Genomic DNA, 15,290 nt, shown 5'->3' with positions numbered 1-15,290 from the left:
AGGATAATTCTATTCAGCACTAAATACTTAACTTTTATTTGCCAGACAGCATGTGACACTAACTGTATTTGGATTAATGCCTTCTTGATGTCATTTTTTCTCCTTGTAGAGTTATGGGTAAAAGAAATGAAATTACAAATCTCTCATGTATCTGAAAGAAGTAAAAAGTTCCATTTATTTATTACGTGTAAGCCACAGGGGAAAAAATCCTGAATTAAATATAATAAATTCTACTGGTGCTGAAACCTAGTTACCTGAAACAATTCCCTCACTTAAATGCAGCTTAGGAAAAAATTGTGTGATTGCCTTTGGAATCTTTATAACTTGCATGTCAGCATCTCCAGGTCTGATGTGCCCTTACACATAGCTCTGCCATTTTATCTTTTTTTAAAATTGCTGAACAGGTACCTAACATTAGACAATCATTTTCTCTGTGGCACTCACCTGGCAGAAACTGGTTTTCTGGGTTCATGTTTTTGCCCTTACTCAAATTTGTGAGAAAATGTCACCTTCAGGAGACGTTGGTTCTGAGTACTTGTCATTGTAGCAAATTTTTGTTGTGCCCTGTTCTTTTAATTTGCTTTTAAAACTATTTGAAACAGCTGTGTAGCTTCAAACATGAACTGTGAATATGCAAATAAAATGTTTAAATATGTAGCATGTTAGATTTTTTTGTATATTATAAGCAGAATTTTCTGCTTGTAGAGACAGAAGACAGGAAGAAAAAGTAATCAGAAATTTTCTTCCAACATATTTCTTTAGCTGAAGACTCATTCTTGCTGCTTTTCTGCACTAATCTTGGGGCAACAATGAATGGTAGAGGAAAAAAGAGATATTTCAATGTTTCCTTTATCTTATCATCCCAACTCTTCCCGGCTATGGAAGTGTTAGTCTGTCTCTGCTATTCTAATCTAAATGGCCTGTGAAACAAAATTTCAGGTTTGGGTAATATATGTAAATAAAATATTCTTGGTTCTGTCTTCTGTTTTGGTATCAGTGACCACTCCTGGTCTGAACTGTGAAAAATATCACTACCAGTCCTTCCAGCTGTGGGCATTGATATCTGATCAGCTCAGGGATATTTGGGGACAGTCTTTGCAGCACAGAAAACTTGACCATTGCATTAGAGCAGCTGCATTTAGTGAAGGACTCTAAAGGCCTCTGCAGTCTTGATTGCTGAGTGAACACATGCCTAGAGTTTTGTGTATGTTAGGTAGCATCCTCTCTAGATCTCTCCAGTCTTGTGAAGTAAGCAGCTACATACTGTTGCTGCTTCACGCCACAACAAATGAGAATTAGTGCATATTGTTTTGAGTGCATATTGTTTCTGTGCATATATAACTACAGATAATTATATATATGAAAATAAGTATGTACGTATAAAAAAAGTAGGATACAGATTATGTAAAATAAAATGCACTTAATTTTCTTTTTCTTCCTTTTCAAAATATCCTGATAGAAAGAAGCTTGGCTGGACCACAAGCAGGAATGCAAGTGTCTTAAGAGCATCGAGCCCAATTTTCCTCCAGACTCTGTCAGACTTGCTGGAAGGATTGTTTTTAAACTAGTAAGTGATAGTCTTTTAGATTGATTCAGTGCAGCAAATTCTGGTAAATGCTTTCTCAGTCTACATTTTTAATGCAATTATGAACTACAAAGCTGAAGTGACTGGGAGTGCTGAAAAAAATTAGACTGCAAATTGCATTACAAGTTTACTGATTAATTTGCAGAAATGCTGAAAGGATCAAGAAATTCCAAAACAGACATGACTAAGCTCAAGGGACGTGTTTATTGACTTTATTTTCCTATGGCTATGTAGTAGTATTCTAAGCTTATTCCTGCCTGGAAGAAAAACATAGAGAGACACTGTTTTCCCTTCAATACTACTGAAGTTATTGGTGCGCTTCTGTTAACCTAATGGAGACCTCATTAGGTGTTTGAATGAGTGGTAAGGGCAGAAGCACTCGTAGCTAGCCCTTTATTTAGAGGGCATAATGCCATGCTGTCTATGTGGGGTTCTCTTAAGCTCAATTACCTTTTTTAACATTTTTCTAAACTCTCTTGGAAGTCCTGGGTGTTTGACATTCCCACAGTTTGATTACTTTATATGGACTAAATTTTCTGCTAGTTTAAGCAGCTTATAAATGTGTGGGATTGTAAATCAAATTTTTTTGCTGAACCTGCTATGATGCTGTCTGTGTTGGATAAAAGTGCAGGCCTTTGTTGTTGCTGATGTGATAAAATATGATTTCACACTTATTTTATACATTGTTGTGAAGAGTTTGTGCATGATAGATTTTAAAGGGCAAATATGTACCTTGCAATACTGTGCATTAATTATAGTCACATGAACTCTGAAACTACAAACCTCATAATCTGATTTCAATTATGGTCTGATAAAGTAAGTTACTAAAGGTAAGCTGCCAAAGTGTTAAAAGAATTCAAAATGAGTAGAAAGTCTTATAACAACAAAGAAATTAAGTTTTTTAGGATAGTTTATGCAAAGTCCTGGATTTATGTTGATGCTTTTGGCCTTACCTGATTATCTGACACATTTATCACACAGAATAATCAGTCTTGTAGAGTGTTTGCAGGATAAAACATGCTGTATGAGTGTTAATTATCTGTTTTTGCTCTACAGCTCAGACAATCAGTATGCCCTTCTGAGAGACTCTATTCTTTTTCTGATCTTCAGTCAAGTAAGTAATTGCCAGCCAGATTTCAGGAAGCACTTCCCAGGTCTGCTTTACGAAACGGCCATCTGATTTTCTTGCAGATTGCCTTCTGAAGGTTTGCTCTGTGGAGTAACAGAGTCAAAGACAAAAACCTCTGTGGGAAAGAAAGTTATTTCAAAGATAAATGGAAAAACATGCCTGTTTTCTTGAAGCAAAACCTTCCTGGTTTTTTTTTTCCTTTAGTATTTTTATTTTTGCATTTTACAATGAAAATCTTGCCTGCTCATTTTTTAATTACCCAGTGTCTGCCTTACTACATACAGTGTCAATATTTCTACATACATATACAATAGTACATATATTTTACTAGGGTTTTACTTTTTTAGTACTTATGTGCTATTGCATAAAGCTTCAAAATAGACTCCAGAAATAGGAAAGTTAAATTTAAAAGGGATATGTATATATTTTTCTTGTATGTGACCTTTCAATAGAGAAAAAAGAGGAAATTGTGCAGTTATTACTTTCGAGGCTTCAGAAGTTTCTACTGTTTGGGTAGAAAAAGATGCTCATTACAATCTCTCAGCAGAACAAATGTTAAAATAGGAAACATTTTTTTTCATATTTTCTGGCATCTTGAAGACTTAGAAGGAAATAGATTCTTGGTTCATTTTTGCATCTTGCTTAGAGGGATTTTCTGGACAGTAATGTGAATATTTTGATTACCTCAATGTTTTAATATTATTCAGAGTTTTGGCTACAAACCGGCTTGATCAGTTGGTACAGTTAGAAATAAAACCTATATAAACATAAAAAATGCAACACATAATATTAATTTTACTTCCGAACACCCTGCCATCCTGCTGCCTTGTCCCAAAGTGCAAGGACAAAATACCTTAACAAGGCAGCAAATTAAAATGGATAGATTTCAGTTATTTAAAACATAGTGATTTTCTTCAATAGATATTCTCAGTTCATGTAACAAAGGTTTATGGAAAACAGATGCTTCAAATTAAGTTAAAATTATGTAGACTATGGACTTTTATGCTTCATTACACTGCTGGGATCCAAGGAAAGAGTCCTTATTATACCAATGGCTGATTGCAGAGTGATGCAGGAGGAACTGGACTGGAAGAGCCTCCCTTTATAAATTAAATATTGATCACTTATACAGCAGTTGTCTCTAGTGTAGGCAAAGATTATTTTGTAACTTAACTGATTGTTCCATACAAACTGGTTTCTTAGTACCCTTCAGGAGATGATCTCAGCTTTCCTTGACTTGACTGGAGACAAGGGGAATAGTGTGATAAGTTGTCTGGAGAGAAGCTTGGTGTTGAACAAGCCTGAGCTGCAATAGATAAAGGGTACAAAAGTCTGTAGACTGGCCAGAAGCTTCTGCTAAAATTCTCATTCTGAAGGAAATGGTGATAGGGTCTGTGATACAGATGGGATGACTGTCCTCTCACTGATACAGAAATAACTGGTACATAACCAGTTAGTTTAGGAGAAGACAAATGAGAGATCCACATGTAGTGTTTAATCTGTACTTACTCTGTACTTAATCTGTACTTACTTAATAACAATTCCTGTGGAATCTTCTTAACTCCACAGCACCAAGAGTTTAGGACATTAACACATTAACTGAACTTGATACTTCAGGCTACAGTACAAATGGCCTATGCATAATCTTATGTAAAGGTTTTGGCTGCCTCTTTACTTGTGTTGTTTTCCTGGCTTCCTTGTTAGAGTGAATAGATGATCTCTATGGTTTTGGAGTCTAAAAACTCCAAAAGTCTTTTAGGTTGGTGTGAGAACTTTTGGTAGCTGTGATTTTTTTTTTTGCTGCCTCTGTATGCTCCAAAAGCTTCAGTTGTTTCATAACAATTTCCCCATTTGCTGCACAATTTATGAATGGTGTTGATAAAACTTTTGTTTCTTTGTGTACTTAGTGGATTCTATAGGAAAATCAGAAATGCATTTTCATTAGAGGCCTATGTATATAGGAGAAAAGATTTTTTTGAATAGAATCACATGAACTATGAATACAGGCTGTAATCCGAAACAAAAATATTCGCAGGAAGCATCTTTGTAATAGAAGATACTGTTTTAACACTAATTAGAAATGTGACAGAATTCTCATTGATACTCTTTTAATCTTCTTTTTGGGCTTCCCCCCAACTTGTAATTCCAAAATATGTTATTTTAAAAAATTGTTGTTGACACTATGCTGTCTCATTTTGCTTTACACTATTACTTTTCAACATTACTTTATACTGTTGGTTGATTTTTAGTGCGGGAGACATATAAACTGAATAGAAGTGTAAAGTTTTATACACTTTTTGAATAATTAGCTGCTAAAATATATAATACATGAAAAACCACAAAGCATGTGGAGGCATCCAGCCCTTTATAAAGTTCTTTTCCAATCTCCGTAGTTCCTTGAAATTCCTTTAGATGTTCTGAAACTCAGATTAAGTAGGAGGGGTCTCTCTGAGCATTGTTACTTTTGCTACTTCTCATTTATCTTAAGACAATTCCTTCCTTCCTTAGTTCTCTGAGCTGTCTGTATGTTACAGCAATTCAGAAATCATCTTTGTTTTTACTTACCAAGACTCAGTATTCAGAAAATGGTTTGTGTGCTGTATTATGGGGCACATATTTTGCTACTTTAATTGTGTAAGAATCAGAGTTACATAACTAAATCCCCACGCCTTATTTAGAAATTTTTTCATAGGCCTTTTGTTGCATTTTGTCTCCCACATCAGGTTTCTTAAACAAGTGAAAAAAGTTCCTTAAAAACAAAAATTGAAAACATACACAAATTTAATTTCATTTTGTTTTGCCTTTTTTTTTAATGTGCTTGATAAACCAGGTCTTGATCATTTTCCATTAAGGTTCCAATGGGATTTTTTTTCTGGATCATTAGCTCTGATGTCCTGGACAGATTCCAGTGTGGATAATTGCATTCTGCTTCCATCTCTATCAGTTCTCCCTGAAGTTCCAGTTGGTTTTCGTATTCATGTTCACATCTGCCCTAAGCTACAGTGTCCATTTGTAACGTGCTTCTTATATGATTTCTCTTCTTTAATCTAGGGTTGTTATATTTGCCAGCAGTGAAACAAACCATGCCTTCCTCTCTTTGTTATAATACATTTTGTAATGTATTATAGTTAGTTTAAGGTAAATCACTTGTTGTCTTGATTAATTACATTTGAAGGTAAAAGCATTTTTGTTTCCAAAGGAAACATGCAAGTGTGTTTTTATAATTTTTCTTTTATATTTTTAAAACTTGATTGTTTCAGTCATCTGAAAGTTTGCTGCTTCTCTTGAAGACACAGTCCTCATAGGTACTATATTTTTCTATACCAGAGATTTTCTGTACATTGTGAAAAACATACATGTCTGGATTTCTAACATTTACATTCATTCATGCTTACAAAATCACCTGCAAACATCCACACTGTTAATTGCACTTGGATAGTGCTGTGAGCATCTATAGATGTTTATAATAAAATAACAATTCACCATTATGCAGAGATAAAATTAATTCATAGTGCATCATAAATCTCTGCCTTTTGTTATAGACTAGTGTTTGAACATGTTCTGCTTTACATTCTCCATTTTGTACTAACTGGTAGGAAAAAGAAAATGTGAAGCAGGTAGTCAGGCAGTGAACTTGCTAGGACAGGAGCAGTTTCACTTCCAGCATTATCAGAAACTTGATGCATGCATAATCACTTAATTAGAAAATGAAGCACTGTGATTCTTTCTGGTTCAGGATTTGTATCTGAAAAACATGAATAGTGGTGCTTTATAATAATGTGATATTTACTTATTATTTTTTAATATAAATTTTTTACCCATTGCTCTGTATGAAGCTCCTTTTGTTCATAAATACTTTTCTGTTTCATCTGTTACCATAAAGTGTTTCTGACACATCTATGGAGAATGCAGTATAAAAGTATGTACTGCTGCATAAAGTTCCAAGCATATTTCTAATGTGGTTAATGTTACAAACCCAGATGCCCAATTTTTGTATGTAATGTCTTACATCTGCTTACACATCTGCTTTATCTATTGGCTTTTGATCTTTAACTTGCTGTCCCATTCATATGATTTGGCAGTAGCAACCTGATAAACTCTACTGTGTGTTGATAGGTAACTGTCATGAAGGATGAGAAATGTCTGCCCTCTGTCAAAATTGCCCTCTGTCAAGATTAATTCCTGGACTGGAAATGTCTAGGCTGTATGGCTGCCATTGGATGTTTTCAAAATGTTGATGAAATGTTCTGTTTATGACATGGTCTACTTTTTTTCCATTTCCCAATAAGACACTGAACGGCTAAGTGAAGAAATGAAAGATGGCCTCAGGCACCTTGCACAGACTTTGCAACTGTATTTGAAAACTGAGATCCAGGATGAGTCTCAATTGCCACCTGCAATTGACTTTTTTCAGATCTTCACAAAAGTAAGTGTTAAAATCTGGTTTCTTGACAACTCATAAATTATCTTTTCCTCATGTTCACGATTTATTTCTGAGTGGGAGTTCAGTAGATACATTCGGAATGTGATATATGACAAAGTGAATTCAAACTATTTTTTTACTTAGTCAGTATTTAAGCAATAGTATAACTTTAATATAATTGCAACATTTCAAAACGAAAGCAGTAGCCAGAGGATATTTTTTTCTTTTCCTTTTTTAAAATTATCGTGTTAAAATTGTTGGGTGAGAAAAAAGCCATGCAAGTTCAAGTATAATTGAGTCAATCAACCGAAGTAATTTTTTCACAGTAGTGAAGAGCATACTCTTCAGTCTAACGTTTTTCTGCAAAGTGAAATATATTTGCAGACATCCTCCCATCCCACTTTGTCATTTAGAGGTATATGCTAATGTTTGTGATAGTATTATATCCTGCAAGCTGCTTTTTCTAGAAGCCTTGTGGATTATTTATTCCTAAAGGTGACATATAAAATATTTAAAATTCAATTCCACAGTACATAAAATGTTTATTGTGCTACTAACTAAATATTGTTGGCTTTTGGTGTAGATATTTTATTACTTTCAATTCAGGAAGCTAAATTCAAACAATGCTAGCAGAAATATTTTCTATGAAGAGTACTTATAGTTTTAACTCCATTTAATTTTTTTGAAGATTATCTTATTTATGTTTTGGTTGTTTTAGTGTGTATTCTTATGAAGTAAGCCAAAGTATAACATTGTTTTTTCTGCTATAAATAAAGAAAGAGCCTCTTTGGGAGAAATTAAATAAAAATGCTATAAATTATTTTTAATTTTTTTAACATTTAAAATAAGTCTGTTTGCACCGTTAGAAAACTTTTTTTTAAAATTTTTTTTAATTTTTAAAAATTTTTTTCCTTTTTTTTTTTTTTTTGGTGATTAGACTGCTGTGATGCAAAGTTGCAGTTTTACCTGAAAAATCACACAGTATGAAATAGACCCAGTCCAAAAGGTGTATAGATAAAACCCTTTAAGTACTATCTCATCTCCACTCAAGCTGTTTTATTGTCTTGTGTTGGCATGCTGGTTTGGCCTGAGCTCTGTCAGTGGCATTTCACATGAAACATGCACATTGTGTTATCTGGTGTAGAGAATTTGTGCAGCTGAAGATAAAACTGATGATCAGAAGATGATCACTGCCTACTCAGTTTGAACTGAGTTACAGCTTGTAAGAAGTTCTTTCCAAATGTTTTTGCCTTTTATGTAATAATAAGCTTAAGATGGAGAATGGCCATGTGGCTTTACAGAAACTGTGTGATGACTGCTAAACACATGGGAACAGTGGTGAAGAAAGTGCAGAAGGTTTTTAATATTTTCATGTACACACATGCACAAGCATGTGCACATATGTGCACCTCCTCTCCACTCCCATGTATTTTACCAAGGTGATGTAAGTGGCCATCAAGGGCAGAGTGAAAGCCAAGACTTCCCAGCTCCATATTTTGTAAACTGGAGAACTGGGAATGCTTCTGTTAATGACAACATTTACCCTACTGTAGCTTTGGTGTCACAAAGATATTTTTTATAAGTTGACTGTGACTTTTTCCTCACTATATTGAATGTAGTGAAAAGTGCTGAGTTTTTAAGTTGTTGTTTTTGGTTTGGGATTTTTTTGTCCATTAAACTAGGGCTCATTTCCTTCTTTTGCTGGTTTTGCTTAGTCTGTGTGATAGTCTGCTCTGGGAAAATGGAGAGCAAATGATATAGACCTGTCATGTGTACACATACTTGGTATCATTAATACTGAAAAGAACTGGCAGAAGGGGTAGGAGAATCTGGCTGGACAGGTGAGTGGTTGGGAGAAAAGAGCAGTCAACAGCCATGTGCTCTACATGAGTAAAATTAGTAAATTAGTATCTTTTTCAGAGTTCCATCAAGCACAGCTGTCAAGCTTTTTGTAAGACCTTGTCACTTTCTAATTTTCCATGTGGCATTTTACAGCTTTCCCAATTTGGTTTTCAAATGAGTTTGTTATGAGTGTGATATTGTATTAAAATATTAATTTAGTATTTCCCCATCCCTAGGGAGGTAGCAGCAGACATTTTCTGCCATTCCCATGGAATGTTCTTTGGAAGATAAGCTGGATGTCCATGCATTTTTTAAATTTTTTTTTTTTTTAAAGCTGAGTAGGGATGCTTATTCTCAGCAGGTAAAATTTAAGACTTTGGAACTGTAAAGTCTCTGATAAGACTTTGGCACTCTCTTCTCTGTAGTATAACTCTAAAGAAGACCAGCTGTGATGACTTCCCTGTGTGGTCAATAGAATAAAGAAATACTACAGATACATAACTTCAAGATGTAATCTTGTTTTCCCAATCACTTCCAACATTCCTTTCAAGTTCAGTAGGTGCTTATTCGAACATTGAACTTTTTTGGATCAGTTCTTTCATTGCATGCCACAAAAAGATCCAGTCAAAGGTCATTTTTTATTCTGTTTGATGCTGGATTCTCAAGAAGGAAAATAAACAGACTGCCAGACAAAAGAGAAAAATTATCCTGTGGTGAGGTGACTATATTCCAGATGGTTCTTGGAAAATCTCCAAATTTAGGTCAAAAGAGCTTCTCGGAAGCTCTTTTAAACAGTCCTCCTCCTCTGCTGTCCACTGTTCTTGTCTTTGTGAAAATTAATTATAGTTTTATTCACTTGCTTGTGATGCTTAATAGGCAGAGAATCCCCCTGAGTGTGCAATTGTAGAAACTGTGCATTTAAAATCAAAGAACATTTTGCTATTTCTTTCCATGGGGGCAGAATTTCACCCCAATGTATTTTTAGTTTGCATGAGATCTGTGGAAAATACCAGCTGTACTGGATGGGGAGGTGTTTCAGAAGGGATATGCACCTTTCTTTCTGACAGTGTTGCCCTGTCCTTACTAGACAATTTGCTTTTGTATCAGCTGTCCTTTGAGCTAGAGTTGAATTTTCTCATTTTTGTTATCTGATCACTTTTTGCAAGCTTCAGTTTATTTAACATGCCATTTATCAAGGTTGTGACTGTTTTAAAATTCTGATCCTCAGTATTAAACAGAATTATCTGCAGCTAATTACGTGGTAAGGCTTTAACTCCACTGAGACATTTTCTAATGTCAAGATAAATTTTTGACAGCGTGGTTTTATGGTTTAGTGATGTTTCCATAACCTTGAGATAAAATCAGTCCTTGCTTTTTATTCTTCAGCTTTTACTTACATGTGTGAGGAGGTGGCCTGGAGTCCTCTGAGACATTTAATGGATGCAGGATAAAGAATAAAATTCTTGTATACATTTATGGTTCTTTTAATACTAGCAGACTAACTCTGTACCTATCATAAACCTGTGACTTACTGACTCTACTGACAGGAATCAGGCCTAAGATGACTTCTTTTAGACCAAATATGGGCTTGGTGTTTTACATAGAAGTGCAACTACTCATACTGTGTCAGAATTCACTTTTTGTGCGTTTTGAAACAGTTTGAAAATGTATTTTCCAATTAATGAGGAATAAGAGATTCTGATGTGTGCTAGTATGATAGCCATTTTAAAGACCTCCTGATTTCAGGTCCTCATATTTATAAGAATAATAAAGTATAGGTCACCTCTGCCTTAACTAGCAGTAAGACAAAATCCAGTTACAATTAATGAACTGCTACAAGGAGACTTCTAGGGCAGTTTAGTAAACTTAAACCAGAATTTTATTGGAAAGAAGTTTTCTAGAGGATATTTTGATGAAACTGTTTATAAACTTTTTGGGAAAGGATGCTGAATTGAAGATTTTAGGGAACCTATATGATGCCATTTTGGGTTTTGCCTTTTTTTTTACCTTTTATATGTTCTCTGTATTTTTCACACATATGTTTGTAGCTCTGTAGCCTATTGTATTCGTGGCTAGTTATCCCTGTAATTTTCCATGACCTTTCCCTAAGCAGAAAGACAAAACAAATTCCAGAGCTCCAAGCCCTGGGAGGTACAAGGCCCCAGTGCTATCTTGGTTCTTCCTGGGAACCAAGACCAGGAACAACTCTTCGAGATGCATTCTCATGGCCAAAGCACAACTAGTGCTGAAGAGGGGGCTCCAGAGAAGGAGTTTGACCTGGAGGGGAAATTGAATCACCACTTGTCCTCCTAATTGGTGCTTTTTATCAATTATGCTACTTTCCTAAAACCTATAAATATGTACTCATCGTTGTGGAGGTGGGCTTTTCTGGGTATCTTTCCATAACTGCCCCTGGAGGCCTTGAAATAAAGATCCTCTTTTATGTTGCCTTCTTACTAAAATTCTCTTGAGTTTCATTTCCAAGCTGGGAAAAAGGCAACACATAGAGAAGAGAAGATACCCTGAAATAGCAGTCTCCCTAACTCTTCTGTTGTGCAAAATTTCATTTCTGGACAGTATTTTAACCGCATGTGGGTTGATAGGAACTAGACAAAGAATTTTTAGCTTTCTGAAGTTTTCAATCTTTTCTGCAGTTCCAATCTTAACACCTTTTTGTTATGAACAGATTCTACCTTGAAAGTAGGTGTGCTGCATTCTTTTAGTTCACTGGAGAGGTCACACACCTGTATATGTGGAAGGTGAGTAGTCCTCTTAATGCAGGTGTTGGATGTAGTGCTCACCACTATCTTCTCAGGTGCTGTTCTACTCTTTCCTTTTCAGGTCAGTTTAGAATGGACACAGATCAAAGAGTAAAAACAAGTCTGAATGACTGTAGAGCTGTAAGTCTAGGATAGTGCAAAAAGAAGTATCTGTATGTATTAGAAATGTGTGCAATTTTTCTATGTCAGATTAATTTATTTTCATCTCAATTTTTTGAGGTTTGTGAAACTGACATAAGAGTAAAGAAGACATGCAAGTTTGATGCTGTAAGCCAATCTCTGTGCCCACAAAAAGTTTTAACCAGAAAGCCAATTGCCTGTTTAGGCTGTTGGTGTAGTTGATTTTGTTTTAAACTTAAGAAGTAGTAAGGAGGCTCTATAAAGTACAGAGGTACATTCCTCAAGAGGCAAAGTGCCCTAGTCTTTTAAAATCCTTTGTTTATCAAAATTTAGATGTTTTCACTTGTTCTTCTAACTTTTATATACTTACTTTTTATTCCACTCAATGCTTTGAAAGAATTTCTTTTCAGCACAAGAGGTATTACTACCAATTAAAAAGAAATCTCAGGGTTTTGGTTAAAAGGGTTTTGGTATGGATCTTCATAGGCAGAGGAGGACTAGGAGTTGAGCAGTGTCATTTGGTCTTTGTAAAGCCTGAATACTAAATTATGGTAATTTATTTGTGTGTTGTTTTATGGGCAAGTTGAAGGAGATATTTAATGATGTAACTGATAAAGTGTGTTTCATCTTCACATTGCTCCTTCAGATCTTATAGGTTAGGTGTTCTCTGGAAAGACCTTGGAATACAAGGTACAGGCACCTGGTCAAGATATTCTCAAGTAATGCTTTCAGTAGGTTACTCTTAGGATTCACTGGTAAATTAAAATCGATTTGTATCAAGAAAGTAAAAAGAAATATTAGGGTAAAGTTATGAGTAGGTTAAGAGTTGTTAAAGACCTACAGGTCAAGGTTGCTTTCTGATGCTAGGCTTGCTAATCTAATTAACTCTGGATGCACTTTTCAGTTTCCCTGTGGTTGGGAGGCTGTGAAGTTTTTTTCCTGGAGGCAGGAAAAAAGCAAGTGCATGTTTAATCCATCGTTGTTCTTTGTGTAATTCAAAGCTAATGTACGTTGCTTCCCTGTCTCATGATAAATTGAAGACCAGTACTGACAAATTTATTTTTAGTCATGGCCTGGGAAACTATTTTGCAAAAACCTTTTAATTTTGATAGTTCTTTTTATTATAAATTCCAAAATCTTATAATTTACAGGAATATCTGAAACAACATTGGTTAAGCTTAGATGCTTAACATACATTTGTGTTTGTTAATCTTCTTGACTCTTCTTTTTAGAGTTGTAAGAATATGTTCCTGCTTATCAAACTGTATTGGAACCTTTTTATCTGACTATTGCCATCATGAAGTCTACTGCATGAGATTTTTGATTATCTTTTTACCTATAGTGCTGTTGATTTAGTTGATAAGGTTTTGTTTGGTGGGAATATAGACAAGGGAGTATGGACTCCGCATTTGTCTGTGTGTGTAGTTTTAAGCTGTTGAAAACTTCACACAACTGTGAAGAATTGACTTGCAATCATTAGAAATACTGTGTTAGTTACTGCCAAAATAGTTCCAGGAGAAATTTTCTGTACTCTCTTTCCAATGTATTCCACAGGAGCATTACAGAAGTCATTCTGATAGTTGTTCATAGTTGTACTGAGAAAACATGAATGATCATTTGCCTAGCATGTATTGTTGATTCTCAGTTGCTGTCATATCTAGCAAGAGGGGAATAAACTAAGATCAGCCTCTGCAGTACCCAAACTCAAAGAAAGTGGGAAAAGCTAAATGTATTAGGAGAAAACTAAGCACTAGCTGGTGCTTCAATTCTACTGCTCTTGAAAGCATAAGAGTATGTAGAAAATCTGAAGTTGACCTTATTTTAAATTTAAATTGGTCTGTGATTTCAACATGCCTGTTAATTGGCAATAATGCTTTTCACTGCGTAGTAGTACTTCCAATAACCTTCAAGAAGAACTTGAATAAGATTTAGCATTAATTCTTAATAGTTTTCTTGTGTACCAGACAAGTATTTGTAAGAAAACTAAGGCTAATAGAAAGTGTTCCTATAGCTGCCTTTTCATAAGAGTTCTGTAGGGCAGTTAGAACCAAACCACATCTGTCCTACCACACTATGTAGCCGTCACAGTCTGCTGCTTGTTTCTACAATGGAACAATGAGCAAGTGTAAAGACAACTGGAATATGCACAGTTGTTTTTAAGAGCCTACATCTTAAGTTGTATGTTTTAAATTTTGCAGAAGTAGTTCTATACTGCTGCTAGGATTTGCATTGTATTTCTCATGGTGTTTGTTTAGCTCAATGTTATTTCTTGAAATTAAGATTGCAGAAAAAGTGGCAACCACTGTACATCAGCTTTAGAAGCAATAGTGTAAATGGAGATTAGAGAAAAATTACTAAATGTTTTAATCAAATAGGAAGAAATATTGCAGTAGTACTGTAGTAAGGGTGATAAACAGTCTGAGAAGATTCCTCTGTCTTTACTTTGCCAAATGAAAGTTGAGTCATCACAGGAAGTTATTTTTGTCTAAGGTGATTTTTCAGGTTTCGTGATTTTTTGTTATTTCCCCATTGAATTATAATTTGGGGAGATAACTTTCCATAGCAATTATCTTAATTTCCCGTCACAGTAAACTTAAAGAGCAAAAGGATATTATACCAGACCATTAAACAAGGCTTCAACCATTCTATCTGATTTTAAATTAGAGTGCATGATCACAATTAAAATATAAGCTTTTTCTAACAAAGCTTGTTGCAGTGAAAGTAAAACTGTAAGACTTCAATACTTCAAATTGAACTTATGGTATAATTGGGGTCGCCTCATTTAGTTGTATCTACCATCTGTTTTACAAAGTGCCTGTACTATAACAAGCACCAGGTGTGGAAAATGAGGTAGAAGAGTTTTAAAGCAAGAATATATTACAAGGAGTGGTTGGGTAGAATTTGTAGTAATTTGGTTTTGTGTCATAGGAATGAAAGCTTTTTTCTTGAAGAGTGAAGGGAAGCAGAAAGACTAATTTTTAAGGAAGTTAATTCAGAACAGATTGCGAAGCATAAACTGATAGAAAAGTTGCTGACTGGAGCGAGCCAGCATGGGGGGGGGTGTGTGAAAGGAAAGTTGTATACTTCTTGTTCACTTGACACTTCTTCTGTTGGATTAAGTTTAAAGTAATAAGATGGCAGAAAACCGTTTAGAGAAATAAGTGGCAGAGTAGTGTAGGCTATTTTGCAACAGTTTGGGCTTTCAAACACTCATTTATTTATTTATTTATTTTCTAATTTTTTTTTAGATTTTATATTTTAGTGTAGAACTGAAAAGGACCCAGGTGGCCAGGATATTAATTACTATTAATTTGCCTAATTATGCTCAGAGCATATCCACAAAACACACTTTTTTAAAAGCCAGTGGTCTCTGACATGTGATATACATCACTCTGTTGTCTGTTTTCTACA

General features: G+C 34.9%; 1 protein-coding gene across 1 annotated transcript in view; it reads left to right on the top strand.

Annotated features, from left to right (window-relative positions):
* The window catches only part of SMYD3 (SET and MYND domain containing 3), a 382,091-nt gene that overhangs the window by 48,622 nt on the left and 318,179 nt on the right, over positions 1-15,290 (top strand). The window contains exons 3-5 of the mRNA XM_041477050.1: positions 1,460-1,567; positions 2,642-2,699; positions 7,004-7,140. Of these exons, the coding sequence (XP_041332984.1) occupies positions 1,460-1,567; positions 2,642-2,699; positions 7,004-7,140 (303 nt within the window). The remainder of the gene's footprint in view (positions 1-1,459; positions 1,568-2,641; positions 2,700-7,003; positions 7,141-15,290) is intronic.

This window comes from Pyrgilauda ruficollis, unplaced genomic scaffold, assembly GCF_017590135.1.
Source record: "Pyrgilauda ruficollis isolate IOZ18807 unplaced genomic scaffold, ASM1759013v1 scaffold4, whole genome shotgun sequence".
NCBI classification, from domain to species: domain Eukaryota; kingdom Metazoa; phylum Chordata; class Aves; order Passeriformes; family Passeridae; genus Pyrgilauda; species Pyrgilauda ruficollis.
This window is presented reverse-complemented; position numbering and strand designations above follow the sequence as displayed.